We start from the raw sequence: 21,667 nt of genomic DNA, 5'->3' as shown, positions 1-21,667 counted from the left end.
TCAGTTTACCCAAGCAAGGAAGGGGAGGAGCAAGCAAGAGGGGAAGGGGCTTGTCAGAGTTTATTTATTTATACATTTTATTGGCTGCCCATCTTACCACAGGGTACTCTGAACGGCTTACAGTCATAAAAATCTATCTATCTATCTATCTATCTATCTATCTATCTATCTATCTATCTATCTATCTATCTATCTATCTATCTATCTATCTATCATTTATATATTAAAACATAAATAAGGTAAAACCTTATTTCACTACCTTTTGGAGGTCTTCAGGAAGATCCATGGTTAGTATCCTGCCCATAGAAGAAGGAGACAAAATGGCACAAGGAAGCTTGGAGCAAAGGTAGCTGGATACTTAAGGGCATCCATGAGGAGTGGAGGTCAAAAAAGTTAAGATGAACAGCAGCACGTATAGCCTACGCCCAAAACTGGAAGAAAGAAAATCCACCAACAGAGGAAGAATTAATTTAAAAAATACTAAAATGTGCTGAGATGGACAAACTTACAAAAGAAATTAAAGAGAAAGAAGACACAGAATAATATAAGGTCTGGTGCAAATGGTACGAATGGTTAGAAAATAGGCAAGATAAGAAAATTGAACAATAAGGTAAAATGTAGATGAAATAAAGAATGGTAGATAAATAAAAGTAGAATAAGATAGAATTAAAATACGTATAAATAATGGGAAAGGACTTCCTTGAATAGCTGATAAACAGTGATATGCATATAAATGTTGTACGTCCTGTCGTCTGTATTTAATGTGCTTAAAATAAAAAACTTTATATATATATATAAAAGTTAAGATGAAGGTCCAGATTTTTATAACAGAAAGCTCAACCTTTTTTTGCACATATTGCATGGGTAATGAACCTAAAAAAGGTTGGGATTCAATCACACAGCTGGGGTCATTATTTTGACTTTTTTTTTTTTTTTTTTGCTCCCAGAGGATGCCCTGGTCTACAGAGGCTGAGGAAAAAGGACACATAAGGCTTTCTAAAGCAGAGGTCTCCAACCTTGGCAACTTTAAGACTTGTGGACTTCAACTCCCAGAGTTCCTCAGCCAGCTTGGCTGGCTGAGGAACTCTGGAGTTGAAGTCCACAAGTCTTAAAGTTGCCAAGGTTGGAGACCCCTGCTCTAAAGCATTGATCCAAAGTGCCTTAAGTTTTAAAGCGGAGTAACCTTTTGGGGAGACTGTGGGCAGCTTTGGGCCTTTGGCCTTTTCCTACCAGGCACTTATAGCATCGTACGGCATCACCCAACTGTTGTGGAGCAGAGATAGAAAGCTTGTCTTTGGTTGGCGCATGGAAAATTCCAGAAATGGGCCAGTGGAGAAATGATATGCCCCTAGTGAAATACTAGGAAATGGACAAAAGTTGATTTTTCTTTCATTTTACATTTACATTATAAATGAAATTTTTACATTATATCATTTGTTATTGTCTTTAATCTCGCATTGAACATTAAATTGAGTGCCATGTTTTGGAAGGACCCTGGAGGCTGAAGCCAAGGCTTCCAGGTGCCCATTTCCTGGGCTAAAATGACAGGTAGGAACCAGTGTGAACTGGGTTTGATTTTCCTAGGCGTGAAGGTCATTGGGTGGGGCTGACACCATCGTTTTAAGTTACTGGGAGGAAAACAGAAAGCGTATGTAACTTCTCTTATAAGACCTGTAAGATTTAGCTCCTTTCCTTCCTAGTTGGTCATGACCTTTAGTTACACTATCTAGGCCGAGTCTCTTGTGCAAATATTAACATCTCGCTCAGAAACCAAGAGAGATGGACTTTTGAGTCAGCCACTGTCTGAGAAATAATGCAGTGGGACACCCAAACATTGCAGCTGATTGATCTCATTACCAGAGAGTGACCTTACCTGTTTCATGAGAGCTTCCACAAACTATACCTGGCTCTGCAGATGTAGGATGTGATTTACGATTAAGCAAAGGCACTCAGCATTTATGTATTTATTTATTTGTCAAGAACATATTAGGTAATTTATATAAGTACAAGCATGAATTGAATACATAAAATAGGTACAAATAGAGGAAACATTAGGACAGGGACGGTAGGCACGCTGGTGCGCTTATGCACGCCCCTTACAGATCTCTTAGGAATGGGGTGAGGTCAACAGTAGACAGATTTAGGTCTAAATCTTGGGGGTATATAAATTTTGGGGGTTTTGGGATGAAACCACAGAGTCAGGTAGTGCGTTCCAGGCATTGACCACTCTGTTGCTGAAGTCAAGTTGCAATCGAGTTTGGAGAGGTTCACTTTAAGTTTGTATCTGTTGTGTGCTCATGTATTGTTGTGGTTGAAGCTGAAGTAGTCATTAACAGGTTCGACATTGTAGCAGATAATTTTGATGCTGGACTAAATGTCAACATGGGTTAGGTAAGAGTCTTTAGCTTTAAATGCTTAAATTTGAATTTAATGTGGCTGCACATTGAAGTTGTCTTGGGATTGCAAAAACATAATTCTTTTTTTTTGTGGGGGGAGGGTTATTAGGGGAGAGTGTTTGAGGAGCCAGGCTTCACATCCTATCTATATTGCACATCTGATTTAAGGCTAGAAAAACAAGTGTTGGTACAGACTGGCAATGTCCTGAGAGGGTGAGGATGGGGCTCGGAATTCTTTATCTAGAAGTTCTAATTCCCCTGAACCTCCAGAGACCAGAAGGCTTCCAGTTGCTGGACTACACTTCCCAGAATTCTAAACCTCATAGAATGCTGGATGTTGTAGTCCAATGCCACTGACAGATTCCAAGTCAAGGTAAGCCCCTTAAGAACTGCAAAACTTCCTGAGAAGAAGGGATCACTACTAAAGCAACGTTTATTTATTTGTCAATCACATATAAGATAACAGGTAAAAGTATAAACATAATTTGGATACATGAAAAGAGTAAGTAAAAATGGAATATTAGGACAGGGATGGTAGGCATGTGGGTGCACTTATGCACGCCCCTTACAGACCTCTTAGGAATGGGGTGAGGTCAACAGTAGACAGTTTAAGCTTAAAGTTTTGGGGGTTTGGGGAAGAAACTACAGAGTCAGGTAGTGCATTCCAGGCATTGATCTCTATTACTGAAGTCATATTTTCTGCAATCGAGTTTGGAGCGGTTCACTTTAAGTTTGTATTTGTTGTGTGCTTGTGCATTGTTGTGGTTGAAGCTGAAGTAGTCATTGACAGGTAGGACATTTTGGTAGATAATTTTATGTACTATGCTTAGGTCAGATTGAATTCTGTGTAGTTCTAAGTTGTCTAAGCAGAAAATTTGGAGTCTGGTGGCATAAGGTATTTTATTGCGAGCAGAGGAGTGGAGGGCTTTTCTTGGGAAATATCTCTGGACTCTCTCCATTGTATTTATATCCGATATGCATTCGGGTTCCAAACAGATGAGCTGTATTCAAGGATTGGTCTAGCAAATGTTTTGTATGCTTTAGTTAGTAGTACAATATTACCAGAGAAGAAGCTACGCAAGATTAGGTTAACAACTCTTAGTGCCTTTTTGGCAATGTTGTTACAGTGGGCTCTGGTACTTAGATCTTTAGAAATGAGTACTCCAAGGTCCTTAGGCATGGGTATGGTGGCTTACAAATGTGAGCTATATCTTAATTTGTAAAGCCTGTTCTTACTTTCTGGGTTCACATGATATACAACCAGCAATGCAACCAGTATTATTATTGTAATGCAAAATTGTAGGTATGTACATTATGATTAGTGTTGCACCAAACCCAGGAAAATGGATTAACGGAGGAATTTATAGTTAATAGTGAATATGCATGCCATACAACCACAGCCATACTTTTCTCATGCTGGAAACTCGGGGGAGGATGAAGGGCGAGCACAAGGAGCTTCTTAACAAAGAAGCCATTTGAACCAAGAGCTTCGCTGTTCTTAACTCAGCTGCTTAGCCACTGAACTCTTAATCAATTTCCTATAGTATCTTTTGGGAGTTGCTTCCAAAAACTGGGGGGAAAAATTGGCGGTCTCCATCAGAAGGCTGGGCAATAGCCATCAAGCAGTCAGTTGTGTTGAAACCCTTGGTGGCTTAGCCTTCGGTGGAAGGATCCTCAAATGGCTCAGGCTTATCTGCATGCAAAGCCACCTTCTCCTACTGAGGCAGAACTCATCTCTCCACACACACACACACACCCCTCGTCGGTCAGCAGGGAGTAAGTTGGTGAGTCACATAGTCCTTGGGCCTCTTGCTGTTCCCTGTACTTAAACATCATTCTTCAGCGACCTGATGAAACCCTTTCCCGGTGAGGGGGCCACACCAGGCAGGGATATTGGAGAACGTTTGATTCCATGCCAGGTAGGGAATCATTCCCACTGGTGTTGGAGGAGGGGAAAGTGAAGAGATCATGATGGCTGGCCTATTTTGGGGAGAACAAATCAACAGCACGACAGGTGGTGAGACTTACAGCTGTTGCCTGGGAGATATTACTTACTGCTCAAGGGCATCAGAGTTTCCACAGGGGCTCACCATCCTGTGATCCTCCCCACCTCCTGGCAATGAACTGCTGCCCCAGCATAAAAAAAGCTTTATTCTTTTGGGGAGATGGGCTCAGTCCACTTTGTACCAAAGCAACTATCCAAAACACTGTTCAATAAAGGAGCAGCTCCAATTTCTGCGAAGGGCCTCCTGGCCCTGTTTCAGGAGGAGCAGTGGGAACATCTGCTCCAGGATCCATATAATGAGCAATGGTTCGCTTTATGGTTTGGTTTATTCAACTTTTTTCAACTGTAGGCACCACCCATCTCCCTATCTAAATGATTGGGAGGTTTACAGATTTTTTTTAAAAAAAAGTCATATTATCCTCCCAGGGGTGAAATCCAGCAGGTTCTGACAGGTTCTGGGGAACCGGTAGCGGAAATTTTGAGTAGTTCGGAATACCAGCAAATACCACCTCTGGCTGGCTCCAGAGTGGGGTGGGAATGGAGATTTTGCAGTATACTTCCCCTGCCACACTCATCAAGCCACACCACGCCCACCAAACCACGCCTACAGAACTGGTAGTAAACAAATTTGGATTTCACCACTGTATCCTCCTCATAAAGATACAGTTAAAATAGAATTAAAAACAAATGACGAACAGAAAAAAGTTAGGGGAAAAGGTAAGTTCAAGGACAAGAGAGACTTCTCAGGTTTCCAGCCACCCTCAAGATTGTACACCGTCTTTGATCCCCACATGAGTCGGTAGAGCCAAGTCTTCACACTCTCCCAAAAGGCTGGGATAGTGGGAACCAGCCTTACCTCTGGCGGTAAAATGTTCATACGGTAGGGGCAATGGCAGTGAATACAGGCTCTCTTACACAGAGTCTGACTAGACTCCCTGGATGGGGTCCATAGCTTACCTTTTCTGCCTGATTGGATGACAGAGGAGTTGATATAACTGGGACAAGAACAGTCCCTCAGGTAACCCAATCCCATATCATGAAGGACTTTAAAGGTGATAACTAACACCTTGAATATGGCCCGGAAGCAAACTGGCCCTATAGCACCTCACCTAGGCATTACTGTACATGGGCAGTCCTTGGGGTGCTGAGGACTACTCGCACGGCCACATTCTGGACCAGCTCAATCAAATAGATTGACACTAATTAGTAAAATGTGAAGCTAAGCAGGGTCTTGGATGGATGAACAAGACAAATCCCAGGCTTGTAGGCTAGACTGGGAAGTGAAAATGATATCCCAGAAGGTGGCATTGGCAAACCAATTGGAATGTCACTTCCATGAAAAATGTACAGACAGGTTCATGAAGCCATCAGAAATTGAGGATTGGCTCCAAGGAATTTAACTGCAGGGATAAAAAATAAAGGAAAGAAATGGTGTTGACATAAGAAGCAAAGTGTAGAAAGGAGCGATTCTTCTGCTCTGGATGCCAGGGAGTATTTTAAAAGTCCTGTCCAGATGACGAAAGTTAATTGCTGCTTAGCATTTCAGTAGTTCTACGGCACAGAGAAGATCCTTTGGAATAGGAAAAGGCTTGGTGCAAAAAACAGACTGGGAGGAGTTCAAAAGGCAGCCAACGGGGTCCCGAAACTAGAGAGAATCCAGAAAGTTAACCACAAAGAGGGACATAATAGTTATGGGCACCAGACTGCCTTTTTTGTTTTGTGTTTTGCTCCTGGCTGATTGTTCAGATCCCAAGAGAGTGGGTCCTTTTCTTCTGTCTGGCTGCCTACTTGAAATCTGGTGGGGGCGTGGCTGGAATCTCTGTAGCAAACAGATGCTTTGCAAGCCCATTGTGTGTATGCGGGTTTTGTTTGGCATAGTGACCTGCTTAGACTTTGCTGAAAGTCTACTGTATTTCAAGACTGAGCCAAGGGTCTCGTGGCTTTTTCCCCACATAGCTCCCTGGTCCTAAAAAAATCTACGTGGGCAAGCCCTATCCACAGGGTAGATTTTGGGTAGCCTATGTGTCTTATCCTGATTGGTGTATATCCCGTAGCTCAAATTCTCTTAATATGATGTAGGCCAAAGGTGGTGAGGTCTGTTACCTTCTAGCATTATTTTTAGTGTGGTAAAACGAAGCTGTTTCCCATGAACAGGCTTGGCTGCTGATGTCAAAATGGGTTACATGTTGGCAACCACACGGAAATAGTTTGCTGAACTTCATTCAGGATTTCTTAATTTTATTCCCCAGTCTTGCCCAGAGGCTTAGGCTTTCCTGAAAGTACTCCCCTCCAAGGACAAATCAGATCTGGCCCACCTTAGGTTTTCAAGATCAGTCATGATCACGAGAGGACATCAATAATGTGTATGGAATGATGATATTAACTATAATTAGTGTAATTTAATTTTAATTAAGCTTACATTAAAGCTAGAATACACATACTTCAATGTTTGTGTATTCTAATCCTAATTCATTTATTTATTCGGAGCGCGCCAATTTTAAAAATGTAGTTCCTGGAACTCTACTCAAAGGCAAAAAGGTCTCACTCCCCAGAGAGAGGTGTTTTTTTTTTTTTGCATTTATATCCCGCCCTTCTACCAAGACTCAGGGCAGCTTACATTGTGTTAATCCATTTGTATATTATATACAAAGTCAACTTTATTGCCCCCAACAATCTGGGTCCTCATTTTACCTACCTTATAAAGGATGGAAGGCTGAGTCAACCTTGGGCCTGGTGGGACTTGAACCTGCAGTAATTGCAAGCAGCTGTGATTAATAACAGACCGTCTTACCAGCCTGAGCCACCAGAGGCCTAGAGTTGAGCATAGAAATGGTCTTCTCAGGGACACTTACAGTAGGTGCCATGACCATAACTCTCTCTAAGCAGATGGTGTGGTTCCTTTTAGAGAAGTTTATGCTGAGATCTTCTGCAAAGTATTGAACACTCCAACAAGCAAATCATAGCAACAATGGGGGAGGGGGGCTATTCTAATGAATTCTATAGGGCTCCTCCTACAGGTTACTGAACTTCATCACTTCTAACCATCATGACTGGAGGATAACAGGCTGGGAGGGAGAGGTTCCTAGCAAAGTTGAGAAGAGATACTTAATTCTCCTTAGCCATGTTTGTGCCTTGATGCTATTAAGTTAGTTCAACTTTCAGAAAACTGGAATAATCTCATTCGAAAGACCGGGTGGATTAATCTCATTGTAAGGATAATGAATTATATATTGAAGTGGTGGAGCTCAGCTACTGAACAAGCCAAAACAGAGCAGAATTCCCAATATGTTTATACCAAACAAATAAGTACAAGATAAACTACAATGGATACATTCAAGGAAATCATGTCTAGGCATGAAACTGATAATATGTTAAGCATTTGATAACAACCCATCATTTGAAGTACCCTTGATATTACTAGAATATGGCAATTAGGTTTGTACCTGTCTTTTGAATAACATAAATAGGCAGGTAAGAAGACTGGTCCACTTTTCTCACTATAACCTCCCAAAGCAGTTTGAATTATAATGACAACAATTGTGTCATAATGATGATGATAGGAACAAGCGCTTGCGATCAGGCTTACAACATAAGAAAACAAGGAACAGAGAATGGACGGAAGAGGTAGAAAAGAGGTATTGGTCTGATAATATTGGAGGAAAACTGAGCAATAAACAAGAGATTTTAGACCAAGCTGAATATTGACTGATCTTTCCTTACTGAAAGGTGTGTCTCATCAGAGCAGCGTTTCTCAACCTTGGCTTGTTCAGTAGCTGAGCTCCACCACATTCAGGTCTGTCCTTCTAACTACTATCTTTTTTCTTGTAGGAAGAACCCTACAGTTGCTTCTTCTGTGGCAGATGGAGGGGGAAAGAATGTGCACCCAAAATTAGTCTTGGATTGACCCACACAGGGTCTTGCATTTAAACAGAGCAGAGCCTACATATAATGTTTTCATCTGGATATCTGGAAGGCGTTTAGCCCCTAAGCCAGGGGTGTCCAAACTACGGCCCGCGGGCCAACTGCGGCCCGCGGGTCAGTTTTTATTGGCCCGCAGCAAATTCTCGGTGGACAGTGGGGTGCGGCCCCCGTCCTGGCCCCCAAGGAAGCCGCCGCTCGCCCGGTTGCAGATGCGGGGAGGCTCCGCTGAGGCTACCCCTGCCCACCCGGGGCTGCGGGCCGGCCATTCAGCCACTGGGCTGTAGGGGGCGCCCGGGACGCCCACGGCTCCAGCCCGGCCCACCAGACAGAGGAGGAGGCGGGCGGGCGGCAGAGCTTCCGGCGCTGCTCCAGGCGCCCTCGGCTCGCGGCGCCGCACAGGTAGGCTCTCCAGGCGGGTCGGCAGAGCAGGGCTGGATGGGCGGGGGAGCGGAGCGGAGGAGGATGGGAGGGTTGAGCTGCTGAGTGGGCCCCGCTGCCGGGGCTGCCGAGGGTCCCGGCGGGAACGGGACGCTTCTGCTCCCCGGAGAACCTCTGGGTGGGGCATACCAGGCATTCCCACCAACTGAGCTGCATCGCCGGGGGAGGGGGGGAGGCGGTGGCTGGAGAGGGACAACCCGCCTTCGCCGCCCCCCACCCAGAGGTTCTCCGGGGAGCAGAAGCGTCCCGTTCCCGCTGGGACCCTCCGCAGCCCCGGCAGCGGGGGCCACTCTCCAGCTCAACCTCCCATCCTCCTCCGCTCCGCTCCCCGCCCGTCCAGCCCTGCTCTGCCGACCCGCTGGAGAGTACCTGCGCGCGCCGCGAGCCGAGGGCGCCCGGAGCAGCGCCGAAGCTCTGCCGCCCGCCTCCTCCTCTGTCTGGTGGGCGGCGAAGGCGGGTTGTCCCTCTCCAGCCACCGCCTCCCCCCCTCCCCCAGCGATGCAGCTCAGTTGGTGGGAATGCCTGGTAAGGGGGGGGCGCAGCTCAGTTGGGGCCTTGTCCGGGAAGCTGAGTGACCAAGGAGGCTCTGGGAGAGAGCCGAAGAGACCCACCCCACCCCACCCCCCGCGGTGTTGCCACAGCTGGGGAAGATGGCAACATCCTGGGATGCCGGGATGCCCAAGGGGGATGAAGCCCTTCCTCGCAAAGAGTCTTTTGGGCCCAAGGCAGCTTGGCCGGCTGGTGGCCCCTGTGCCCCATGGGGCATTGCCAGGGTCGTTCCTCCAATGGGCCAAAGCCTCCTGGCTGACCCACAAGGCCCTCGGAGGGGGAGAACAGCCGGCCTTCCTAGCACAGCGCTGCCTCTTCCCAAAAGGGAAGTTTGTTTGTTTGTTTGCCTTTGAAGGTGTCTCTCACCCGCTTGGCTTGTTTCTGTTTCATTTGTCTGCCTCTGAGAAGGACTGGCTGGCTGCAAAACTCTTGTGGCTTGAGGCTATTGTGCACTCTGTACATGGGCCCCAGCTGCCCTCGGAGCAGCTTCAAAGCCCTTTGGGGCCCTGCTCCCAAACCTGTGCCCAAACCGAGGGACCCTTGGGGGCTTCTTTGCATGCTGCAGGATCTCCCAGTGTGACAGTTTTGCACCCTGCAGACTGATAGAAAGCAGCTGGGACTCCCCTGGTGGAAAAGAAGAAGACCGGCATCGAGAAACAGGTGAGGGCGGCGAGGGGCCGAACAGCGTTGGTGGGGGGAAGTGTGCAGAATGTCTCCAGACAAAAACTATATCGCACTTTTGACCAGTCCTCACACTTATGACCGGTCATCATTTATGCCTGTTGCAGCATTTTGTGCATAGGGACTACTCAGAGGGCTGAAAAAGTTATTTTTGACCTGTCCTCACACTTTTGACTGGTCCTCACACCTACAACTATCTTTACATTTTGCACCCTATCTTGTAACCGTGGTGAAGAGAAGCAGTTGTGAAATGGGTGATATGGTTGTTAAAAATGCTGCAATGGGCATAAATGTGAGGATGGTCATAAGTGTGAGGACTGGTCAAAAATTACTTTTTTTAGCCCTCTGAGTAGTTTCTATGCCCATAGCCACATCCACTCAGTCACATGAGCAGTTAGCCACACCCACCAGTCACATGACCACCAAGCCACACCCCAAAATAAGCCACGCCCATCCCCCCCATCCCCCCCCCCCGTGGCCCGGGCCTTTGCTTATTTTTCTGTATTTGGCCCTCACTCAAAAAAGTTTGGACACCCCTGCCCTAAGCGGTTCTATAGATTATAGAAAAAGCTGGGAGAATTTTGGTTTGTACCATTTCTGGTTCCAGAAGAGGTTTAATAATACTCTTGCAAGCATTATCATGCATAAACAAGGAGAAAGGTTTCCATTTTCCCCTCTCCCATGTGTGACAATGTACTTACTACCTGCAGAGAAAGTGTTTCAAGAAATAAAATAATAACAGGTCTGTAAGCAAGACCAAGTGAAGAATAGAAAAGAGACATGGCAAAGCAAAATATTACATGGGCAGTACATTAAAACAAAAAAATAAAAAAAAAACCAGCAGGCAGAGCAGATAACCTGCTGAAGAAAGCTGAAGAAAGAGGCAGAGTGGCTAATTTTGACTGTACAAGACCAAGCCTTAAGAACAAATGCATACAAAACCAAAATTGAGAAGACAGCAATAGACACCAAATGCCACTTCTGCAAAGAAGCTGAAGAAATAACGGACCACTATAAGCAAAGTTAGCTACTGCAAGAAGTTTGCACAGACTGACTACACAGAATGGCATGACAAAATAGCAACAATACCTGCAAGAAATATTACTTAGTTGTAAGCAAGAACTGACAAGACCATAAAATAGAGAAAGTAATAGAACACGGAGAAGCTAAATGTTCTGGGACTTTAGAATTCAAACAGACAAACACCTGCCACATAATGCCCCAGACTTAATAACTGTCAATAAGAAAGACAAAAAAAAAGTTGGAATAGTGGACACTGCAATCAATACCTGAAGACAGCAGAATAGAAGAGAAAGAACTGAAAAAACATCACAAAATACAGACCAGCAAATTGAAGCAGAATGACTGTGGCAAAAGAAAGCAAAGATAGTACCAATAGTAATAAGCTTTTTGGGTACAATCACAAAACAACTGGCGCACCATTGGAACACTATCAGCACTGACAAAATCACCATTGGTCAATTGCAAAAGGCAGCTTTACTTGGAACAGCTGTGACGATACCTTTAATACCATCAAACAACGACATTTGCCTATCTCAGGTCCTTAGGGAGATCTTGATAGGTGAATTGAAAATGCCAAGTCCAGTCTAAACATCTGGCTGACTGTATGACCAACCGCAATAATTTATTAAATTTGTATGAAACACGGGGAAAATACAATTAAATAACATTCACGCAGAATGTTCCCTGCCTCCCAAATAGGAGAAGACAAAACTCATAAACAGATCACCAAGGTAACAAACAGTTACTCTAGTTACATTTGGAATAGGCTGATGGGGTCTGGGTCTCTTTTTCTTTCTTTTTACTCTTTATAATAAAAATAAAAAATCTACAATGGCTTGGTTAGGGTTAGAGGCTCAATGGACAGGTAGGAGAAGTCTTGGTCTGAAAAAATGTTTTTTGAGCATTGAGCCACCCTATTTTTGTGAGGTTGCTTTAGCCACCCTTTTTCATGCCAAAGTTCAGAAGAGAGAAGTAACCTCAGCTAAATCCATATCAAGTCCTAAAAAGGTAAGCCTATCGACTCAACTTGGTATGGGTTGATGGCCTTTGACTTCCCTCCCAACCTAAGTGTTTGGATTTCCAGATTTGAACTTGGATCTGCTTAACTATGCTTTGTGGAGGTAGCTTACACTACTCAGAGTTTCCAGTGGTGAAGAATCTATTATTTGGTTCATTCCAAGTAATGTTTGCCAATCTTCAGCTTTTCTTATCTTCAAAGATATTAAGGCAAACGGATTCTTTTTTAAGTTGAGGATTCTTTTTTAAGTTGAAATAGTTGTTTGAAATCAGCCAAAAGTGGCTGTCCATGACTTCAAAAAGGACATAAAAACTTTAAAACAGCAAAATGTTACAATATTTTTAGAAATATTTCTATAAATTGTCCTATAGAAGCAAATTATGAAAAGGTCTAGTATCTTAAACTGTATACTTGCTAATACATGCAAATGAGTGAATGTGCATTAAATGGATGTGGATAAGAGCTGGATTTATATGCTATGCAAAGCCAGAATGAGAATATGCAAAGCTAGAATAAGCCAAACTCAGCCATTGTATATTAAAATCTTAAAATTTATTGTATGTAGCTATATCAGTTTGGCTTATTCAAAAACATGATTACAAACTGTGGCTTACAGTAAATCTGTGAAACCTACAGCAACTGAAAGCACTGAAGAAAGCAGAACATTAGTGTGAAAGTCACATCACAAAGGGTTTGGGGTTGCACAGACAGCCCTCTGAAGTCCTTGGTACTCTCTGAATTTAGTTATTTGCTGGCAAATGATGAAGCTTCTTGGTAATGTTATCAATGCTAGTACGTATGGGGTTTGCTCCCTATTTATATGCAGTAGTTTGCCCTGTCAGTATTGATAGGAGTATGGTTTTTCTCCTTGGTAGTTCCTTGATTAGGGTATTGTTTCCTGTTTGTTTGTTTGTCTGGTGTTAATCCCCGCTTATCTGGGTATAAGCTTCTGGAGAGAATGTGTTCTGTTCTTTTTTGTTTTCTTCTTAGCTTTATGTTGTCTCTTTTGAATGGCGTGTAAATAAGGTTTATTTCTATTGAATGGCGTGTAAATAAGATTTATTTCTATGTGTTTGCTGATGGCAAATTTGTCTGAATGCCAAACTTCTGGGAATTCCCTAGAGGTTTTGGATTTGGCTCAGACAACCTTCTGTGCAAAAGGCCCCAAACTGATCACCCAAGCATCAAACAGGGTTGAGAAAAAACCCTATCACTGTTTTCTATAAAAGTATAAAATACCATAGGAAACAGTGTTAGTCTCTGGCCTTAGGGTTGTTTTTTTCTTTCCTTTCCTTTCTATTCTGGCCCTTCCCTTCTTTGCTGGAGTTGAAGCATAGGGAATGAGAACGATGCTTTCCCTTGTACGTAATTCTCTAGTTTCACAGAACCTGGGCTACTCTGGCATATCAATGATCAGGCACATAAACAAGTGGGATTAAGAGTTACATCTACCTGGATAATCTTTTTTATTCAATATATTAAATATATATATATTTATATATATTAATAATTGGAAAAGTCACATACTGGAAATTGGAAAGCAGGGATAGACAAATATAAATGTCAAAAATGGAGGACTTTACAAAACAAAGTTATTTACATAGAAAGACAGAAGGTGTCCTGCAGGTGTAGAGCGATACACAATTGTTGGCGGCTCAAAGACAAAAAGCCTTTCCTTCCCTCTGTATTTACAAGCCAACCCATCGTTCTTCTTATATACATCTTTTACAAAGAAATTACTCAACAGAGCAAAACAGCCACTGTCTAAGCAGAAGGCGGGAGGGACAGATGCTTATTTACGGCAAAACTCTCCCTGAACTCTATTCCCCCCCCCACCCCCCCACCCCCAGTTGCACCAAGGACAGGATGCAAGCAGTTTCTAGGCCGAGGGGTTGGAAAACTTCACTTGCCAAACCTGGGAGTGTAATCCAGGGTTGATGACAAGGTCAAATAAGAGAAGGCAACCTTTTTTTAAAAAAAAAATATTCTAACTGGCCTTCAGCTGTCAAATCAATGTAAATGTTCCATTCGTGACACAGACAGTGGCTCCATGCAACACTACGGAAGAGGGGTGCTGGATTGCACGCAGAGCTGTTGGCAGGTCCTGGAACAAGGCAGCATTGTTTAGGGATTGTGCACGTAACCAGAGAAGGCACACAGGGCTTCCCCCACAAGTAAAAAAAAAAAAAATACAAACTCCAAGTTGTCCCAAGTTCAGAGAGAATTACATGGCAATTCTTAATGTCCCGGTAACCTCTAAACGTCAAGGGGAATGAGGGGGGGAAAGGGCGCGTACAGTGCTTATGGTTTTCAGTCTCCAACCACTGGACTAACATTTTAAAACACTCTTCTGGAAACGTCTCTGGAAATGTTCCTGCAAACTTCCCTCTGGATGGAAGGTGGCAGAACATTCTTTCTGCTAGTTTTTTCCTCTCCCTCCAGAGGAAGATAAAATGGTGATGGCGGTGGTAGTAGGAGGCAGGATGAGGAGAAACCCAAACAAAGCCACTCTCCTCCAAAGAAAGCACCATTTGGTTCATGGTGGTGGTGGTGGCGGCGGCTTCCTTCCACCTTGTCCTCAGAAGGGCAGCGTGTCCATGAATATTTTATCCACAATTGGAGGAGGGGGCACCAGGTCTTCTAGTTTCAAGTAGAAGATGCGCTGTAGGCCTTGAGTGCAAAGGGTGCGGAGCTCAGGAAGTTTGCCCAATAACTTTGAGAGGCAGTTGGGCTGTACCTGCTCACTGGTGATGGAAGTCACGTGGTCCTTAAGGCAACTGACAATGCGGTTCTGGAGGTCTTCAACCTTCTTTGGCTCCTTTAGTCCATGGCGATCTAGTCGAGACATCAGAGTTGGGAAGAAGTTAGTCATGAAAGAAACCAACAAAAATCTCATTTCAAAGCGCTTAGGTACACAAACTTTTCTGGAATGTATTAACAAAGCTCTCTATCCCTGATGTTGTGCTGTGGAAACTAATGGGAAACTGAGGTTTTTGCAGGAACATTCTCAGTTAATATCTACAGAGATTCTCAGTCATCCAGGGCATGGTTGGCCCCAAATTGCTTTTTCAGGAGGCAACTGGACTTTCTGGTTTTTCTTTGAAGACGTTTCGCTTTCTCATCCTAGAAGCTTCTTGGAGCTCTGAGCTGAAGAAGCTTCTTGGATGAGAAGCAAAACGTCTTTAAAGAAAAATCAGAAAGTCCAGTTGCCTCCTGAAAAAAACACCCTTTGGGATTCTCATTTTTATAAATCTATGTCTCAGCAGCTACATCAGAACAATCCTGCCTTGTGTTTCACAAAAAATAAACACCGAAACAAGCAACGTGAGGCCTTCCTTTGGACATATCAGTTTCATCACACAAAGACAAGTGTACAAAAGTTGGGATTCTATGAATCTTATTTTCAGGGATCTCCAGCAAAGGCTGCCTGAGCCACATGGTTTATGATGACTAAGCTGATTATTTTCAACCTCCCTAATACTAGATCCTATTCTAGGGACAGAATGCTTGGTCCTCCTAATGTTACTAATTGCAACTCCAGACAGTTATGATTAATGATGCAGGATGCTGAGGGTTGCTATTTGGCACCTGAAACAACTGGGTGGACACAGGTTTCACACACTTGAATTACACTTCTTTTCTGAAGACATCTATGTTACAGGCATCAGTTAAAAATATTTTCACATATCTGGAGGCCTCTTCAATAAGACCTAACAATTCTGGCTCATTGTAGAGCTTAGAATTTCTCAATTTTCCATATTCCTAACAAGCACATTTGTTTGATCTTCTTAGGATTTCCCTCACCCTCCATTTTATGCTGTATTTCCTGCTTGCGTATCTCTCTGTCTGTTTTTCTCAAGAGCCCTCCTGTCCACCTACCTGTAATTATGACAAGTGCTGCAAGACAGGAGAAGGAGGGCACATCAATGTTCATGCGGTGGAGGTTCTGGGAAAACTCTATGATGGAATCTATCCATTCTCCAAAACCCCGGACACACTGCATACGATGCAGCACAACGCCGTTACAGAAGATAAGTTTGCCTTCTTCTGGCTTGGATCTGCAAGAGACAAAACGTTGTGTAATCAGAGAAGTGGCTCAGAAACGGACACCTGTAATGAAATATGGTAGTAATGGCAGAACTATGCAGAAGATCCCAAATTCAACCTCTGGCTTCTCCAGGTAGGACTAAGATCAACTCATCACCACAGACCCTATGGATTAAGGTGACAGTTAAGCACCCAGCATTTCCTTCCTTACCAGTTGTGGCTGGGAAGGGGCGGCCCACTGAATCTAAGCAAGCGTGGGTGGCTGGTGTTAGTTCTAATTATCACATTTAGAGTTGCTTGTGTTCATTACATTTTTATTCGCTGCTTCCCAGAATGAATTCAGGGCAGCAAATATAGCTCTTGCATGCATCAACAGATATTCTATTTTTTTCTCTCAGCTACATTGCAAGGTGGTTAACCCAGGCAGGTGTCATGAAGCCAAGATAAACTTCACACCAAGCCGGTTTAAGCCTTAAGTCCCCTGGTCAAAGTCTGACATGCTATCCAATTTATTATCTCAACAGATTTCCTTTCTCATCTTGCAGGATTACCTTGCTACTTTTAATATTGCTCTTACTTGGATACCTGCAGCCCCTAATATCTCTCTAATATCTTCTCTAATGTCCTATTGATTTATTTAGCTGCACACATACACACACACACTCTTTCTATTTTAAAAATCCTGAAATGTTAATTATACAAGCATAGGATAAAAGCAACATAGACTCACTTTAAAAAAATCCCTTTAAAAATCCCTGCCCAGAAGTTCTTTATTTTACTGAACCACAAGAGTGAGTTCATTCTTACTAGCATCACTGCCCATGGCAAATACTCACTAGATATGTGGAGTATAAATCAAATTAATGAAATTGAAGTGGGCATCCATCATATATTTTAACGTTAGTAGTGATAAATGTCTATGGAGATTCGCAGTCATCCAGGTCATGATTGTCCCAAAGGTGCCTTTTTTCAAGAGGCAACTGGACTTTCTGGTTTTTCTGGTTCATCCGAGAACCTGAAGAAGCTTCAAAGAAAAACCAGAAAGTCCAGTTGCCTCTTGAAAAAAGCATCTTAGGGTTAGTAGTAGTAGTGATAACGGTAATGATGATCAATACTGAGGATGCAAAAGTCAGAAGGCTATGGTGACTACAATTTCCCTGTTCTGATGTTCAGAGCACCTTCAAGCCACTGGTGCTGTTGGTTCCATCGTTGCAGAGGTCAATGTCCATTTTCCTTGCTTACTGGGCTAGGCATTTGGGGGAAAAAAATCACTGAAATGTACCGGACATCCTCCAGGTGGAACTTATCCACAAAAGGCATCCCAGCCTCTTTTTGCTGTGCTCCTTTGATGTTAAGGAGCACGGGTAACATTTTAAAATGATGCTGCACAAAGTTATAACTCAAAGCCACTGAATGGTTTCACGTTAACCGTTTCTAGATTGCAAAGGGTCTAGGAACCAGATGGGGCTAACAGACATGACGGTTTGCTATTTAATTGAAAGGCGCAACTACGACGTGTTACCTGTACGCTAGCCGTAGAATGAAGAGCTCCAAAAAAGCGGATTCCAAAAGCAGGTCCTGGTCTTCTTTTGGAAGCTCTAAGAAGCCCTGAATCTTCTCTGCCCATTTCCGGATCACGTCCATTGAGCCCGTTAATAGGTCATAGAACAGCTGCACATCCATGCAGTCCTCCTTCTCGAACTGATAAGAGACAGATTCCTGGAACTGACAACACAAGCAAGCAAGTCTTTAGAAAAGAAGCAATGCATTTCTTGTGAGGTAGCAAGCACTTATTTTCGTGAGGTCAGCAAGACACATTCTAGAACAGGGGTCTCCAACCTTGCTGGCTGAGGAACTCTGGGAGTTGAAGTCCACACGTCTTAAAGGGACCAAGGTTGGAGACCCCTGTTCTAGAAGGCACACTCAAGAGTTCCTTTATTCTCTAAATGACCAAAGTACATCCTATAAATTCCCTTCTGGCATCCTTTGGTTCTGGCAGGGCTATCGAGCATGAAGAGCTTTGGCATTGTAGATTATGTGCTCTGGAGCAGGGGTGTCAAACTCGTGACGTCATGCTGCGTGATGTATGGTTATGTATTGTGACACACTGGCTGGCGGGCTGCAAGTTTGACACCCCTGCTCTAGAGGGTGGGCAGGATAGGCCACGCAAAATTAAAAATGTCAGCTTATTTAATAAGTTGGAAAGTGAAGAGTTTCTGTTTCTAGATTATCTGTCAGGTTATATTACAGGATGACTGTCAATAATCAAATGTAGTAAAACATCCGCTTCATCATTAGTCATTCCGAGCTGGGAATTCTGGGATCAATAATCCAAACATGTCATGCATGCTATACGTAGAAGGTTTCTTTGCTTTGCCCCAAGTGGATGCACCATCATCAGGGTCAGATATGAAAAATCAAACCTGTAAATGTTCATAGGTGGTAAATGAATCTATATCCCATGTTCTATTTAATGTTCACTTTTAACAAGCCCATAAAATGTAGCCACTGAACAATGACAATCTGTTCAAATAATAGTGTCCCCCCCAAAAAAATAAAGAAGTCATGGCTGTGAAGTGAAGTGACAGCTGTCAACTTGCAACCTTAGATGGTTTAAGTATTATGTGCATGATTTTTAAAACAAAAAGATATGGATTCTGAACTGTCCAGAAAGCTTCTAGCTAAATGGTGACTGAGAATTTTAAAAAGTAAATAGATACAGATTACATGAATCCATACAGGATTGCCTATCACTGGCTAAAAGGACATACGAACAATATTGGATGAGAGATCTTGGCATGATCCACCACCATTCTTCTGATGCTACTTACCAATTTAATTTGGCAGAGGCATTTTAGGCATAAATATTTCATGCGATATGTGCCTTTCTCTGAGCCACACATGGCCAGGCCAATAAACCAAGTGTGCATTTTATAAAAAGAGCAAAGTAAAAAGGGAGAAGAAATCTCCACCGCCTTTTGTGTAAGAAGCATAAGAAGCTTCCAGGTTCATTATGATCAACTGATGGTAAGAGGACTGGGGTCCAAAGCTATCGGCATATTTTCTCACTTCTCAGTTTCAGAAATTCAACCCCCAAAAATGCTAAGGCACAGAATCTCACATTTCCAAAGATGTAGAGAAATACCTTGGAATAGTCAAGTTTGGTAGCGCTGGGTACAGAATCTATGTGTGCTCTCACAAGAGAAGAGATGAGGCTGACCGGTGAAATATCTTGAGCTTGTTTGGGCTTGGAGGGCAGCCGACCACGTCGCCCTTTCAAGCTGTCTGTCCGCACCACTGAAACAAGAGGAAAAGGAAAGGTGAGAAGAGCGTTATAGGCAACGACAGCTATCACCAGGAGAAGCCCACAATCTAGGAACAGCTGCTTCTTTTTTAAAAAAAAATCAAGGACCACAAATTGAATCTCAGCCAGAGGCATATGATGTTAGGCTTCCGTGCAGCTTAGCCACCATTCAATGGGGTTTAGAGCTGTGCGGCATTTTATACATTAGGAGGGCTTTTTATAAGGGGAGAATGCAGCATTCTCTTAAAATTGGATCTGGCTTAGCTTGTATCTGAATGTTGATATTCCGGCTTATCTTGCTTTATGGTTTCATTTTGATGCATGATTTATTCAACAAATCGCATCATTTAAGCAGCGCGTGACCCTGGTCAAAGAATCTTAACATCCTAGGAACTACTCTGAGCAGCCAGAGAAAGTGGTCAGAAGCTCCAGCTTCCTTTCACTAAATTTTCAATCTTAGAAAAATCCATAGAGTAGTGTGTGATGTTCACTTCCATTGATTGCCTCCTGTCACAAGGCTCTGAATAGCTCAACTCTAAATATGAAGGTATTTCATATTATGAAGGTCCAAAGCAAGGCACCAACCCTCCTGGCCTGATACCCCCATCTTGATATTGTACATAATACAGTTCATGTTTTAATTGAATGGAAAAAATGGATTGATTATCTACAAAACAGATATCAGATTAAGAAATATCAGATTGCCTTTGAATAATTAGAAAGTTATTTTATGTAATGGGAGGGTTGAGACAAAAGCTTTGGATGTGGTTATTGGATTGGACTTTACCTTGTGATTGACCCGGAAGCCGGGGTGGGGAGGAGGGGAAAAAGGGGAAAATGTTTTGTTTTTTTTTGGGAGGGAGGGGGAAAAAAGGGGGAAAAATGTTTTTGTTTTTTTAAAACTCTTTCAATAAAAAAAAAAAAAAATACAGTTCATGTTGTTTGGCTTAGCACAAAAAGCCAGGCAACTGTCCGTAGTGATAAGTCATTCTTGAAGAGTGGGTGTTTTCGACTATTTCAGCCCATCCCAAGGGCTGCGTTTAAGCCCTCCTTTGCACTTACAGGTGCTGGATCAGGCAAATGAATTGCATAACAAAGCTTAAATCTTCTTCTCCTTCTCCTCCTCCTCCTTCTTTTCAGCCAGTTGCCATTCCTCTTGCAAATATTTAATTTGCTCTGGGAGCCAAATATCTAATTCCAGTCTCTCTTTAACCTGGAACCTTACAGGCATGTGGAAGCTCAACTATTAAAATGCCTCCCTAGCCTGGATTTCAGAAGACCTTAGGATGAAGAAGGCTAGTGAACAGGAAGGAGTCAAAGAAACCTCACCTTCTTTGACCATTCCCACAGCAAGGCACTTCTGGAACCGACAAAACTGACACCGGTTTCTCCGCCGCTTGTCCACAGGGCAATCTTTGTTGGCTAAGCAGATATATTTGGCATTCTTCTGTACTGTGCGCTATGAGAGAGAACACAAGATTACACCGTTATAAACAAAAGGGCATTTCAACCTTGGTGACAGAGAAACTAAGAAGTCTTAACCGGAGATATATTTCTTGCAACATTTTTACAACCTTGGCGTCTCATGTCATCGGGGAATTATCCTATAAGTATGACCAAAATCTCATGTTCCATCTAAGTGCAATGCGCAGCTAGACCTGCATATCTTCATTTACAGGTAATAATATATTCTAATGTCGCGGCAATTGAAGCAAGAATTTCAACTCATCACCTCTGCTAAGAAAGAATGCCAAATGTTTCTGCTTTAACAGAACTTCCCAGCAGCTCCAGCCTGCATTGGTAATTGTGAAGGATGTTGGAAACAGTGGTTCAGCATCTGGAGGGTCCAACATTACCCACTTCTTTGCATCACTGGATTAGGGTATCTACATACTGTAAATCACACACACGCACCCAGAGTCAAGAGAGGAAAGCATTTTATCTGAGGTGATATTCTTTTCATGATGTTACATGTATGACAGCCCCAGTGCACCTAAAATCACTGTAGAGATGATTCAGAAATCTGAATAATACACCTTTCAAGTATTTTGGAAAAGCAGCAATACATCTGTAAAGTCCTCTTTCCATTCAATTGGCAGAGATGCAAGGAAAGCCAAATTCTTCAGAAGACAGCTTCATCCATAGGGATTAAACCTCTAATTTTTTTCCAAATTTGTTCATTCCACCTTGGCATTTTATTTTTTTTAAAAAAATCTACTTGGAAATATACACACATTTTTCTAAGCATTCCTGCATTCAAGTTTCTTTACTTTGGGGTTAGTTAT

General features: G+C 43.1%; 1 protein-coding gene across 2 annotated transcripts in view; it reads right to left on the bottom strand.

The window, feature by feature from the left end:
* Positions 1-13,466: 13,466 nt before the first annotated feature.
* NR4A1 (nuclear receptor subfamily 4 group A member 1) overlaps positions 13,467-21,667 on the bottom strand; it is a 44,431-nt gene continuing 36,230 nt past the window's right edge. For both annotated transcript variants that reach the window (XM_058168811.1, XM_058168812.1), the window contains exons 3-7: positions 20,712-20,841; positions 19,224-19,375; positions 17,601-17,803; positions 15,911-16,089; positions 13,467-14,866 (exon numbers count right to left, since the gene is read on the bottom strand). In XM_058168811.1, the coding sequence (XP_058024794.1) occupies positions 14,610-14,866; positions 15,911-16,089; positions 17,601-17,803; positions 19,224-19,375; positions 20,712-20,841 (921 nt within the window). In that variant the 3' untranslated portion in view covers positions 13,467-14,609. The remainder of the gene's footprint in view (positions 14,867-15,910; positions 16,090-17,600; positions 17,804-19,223; positions 19,376-20,711; positions 20,842-21,667) is intronic.

Source organism: Ahaetulla prasina, chromosome 2 (genome assembly GCF_028640845.1).
Source record: "Ahaetulla prasina isolate Xishuangbanna chromosome 2, ASM2864084v1, whole genome shotgun sequence".
In the NCBI taxonomy this organism is placed as follows: domain Eukaryota; kingdom Metazoa; phylum Chordata; class Lepidosauria; order Squamata; family Colubridae; genus Ahaetulla; species Ahaetulla prasina.
The sequence above is the reverse complement of the archived record's forward strand: the minus strand, read 5'-3'. Positions and strand labels throughout refer to the sequence as shown.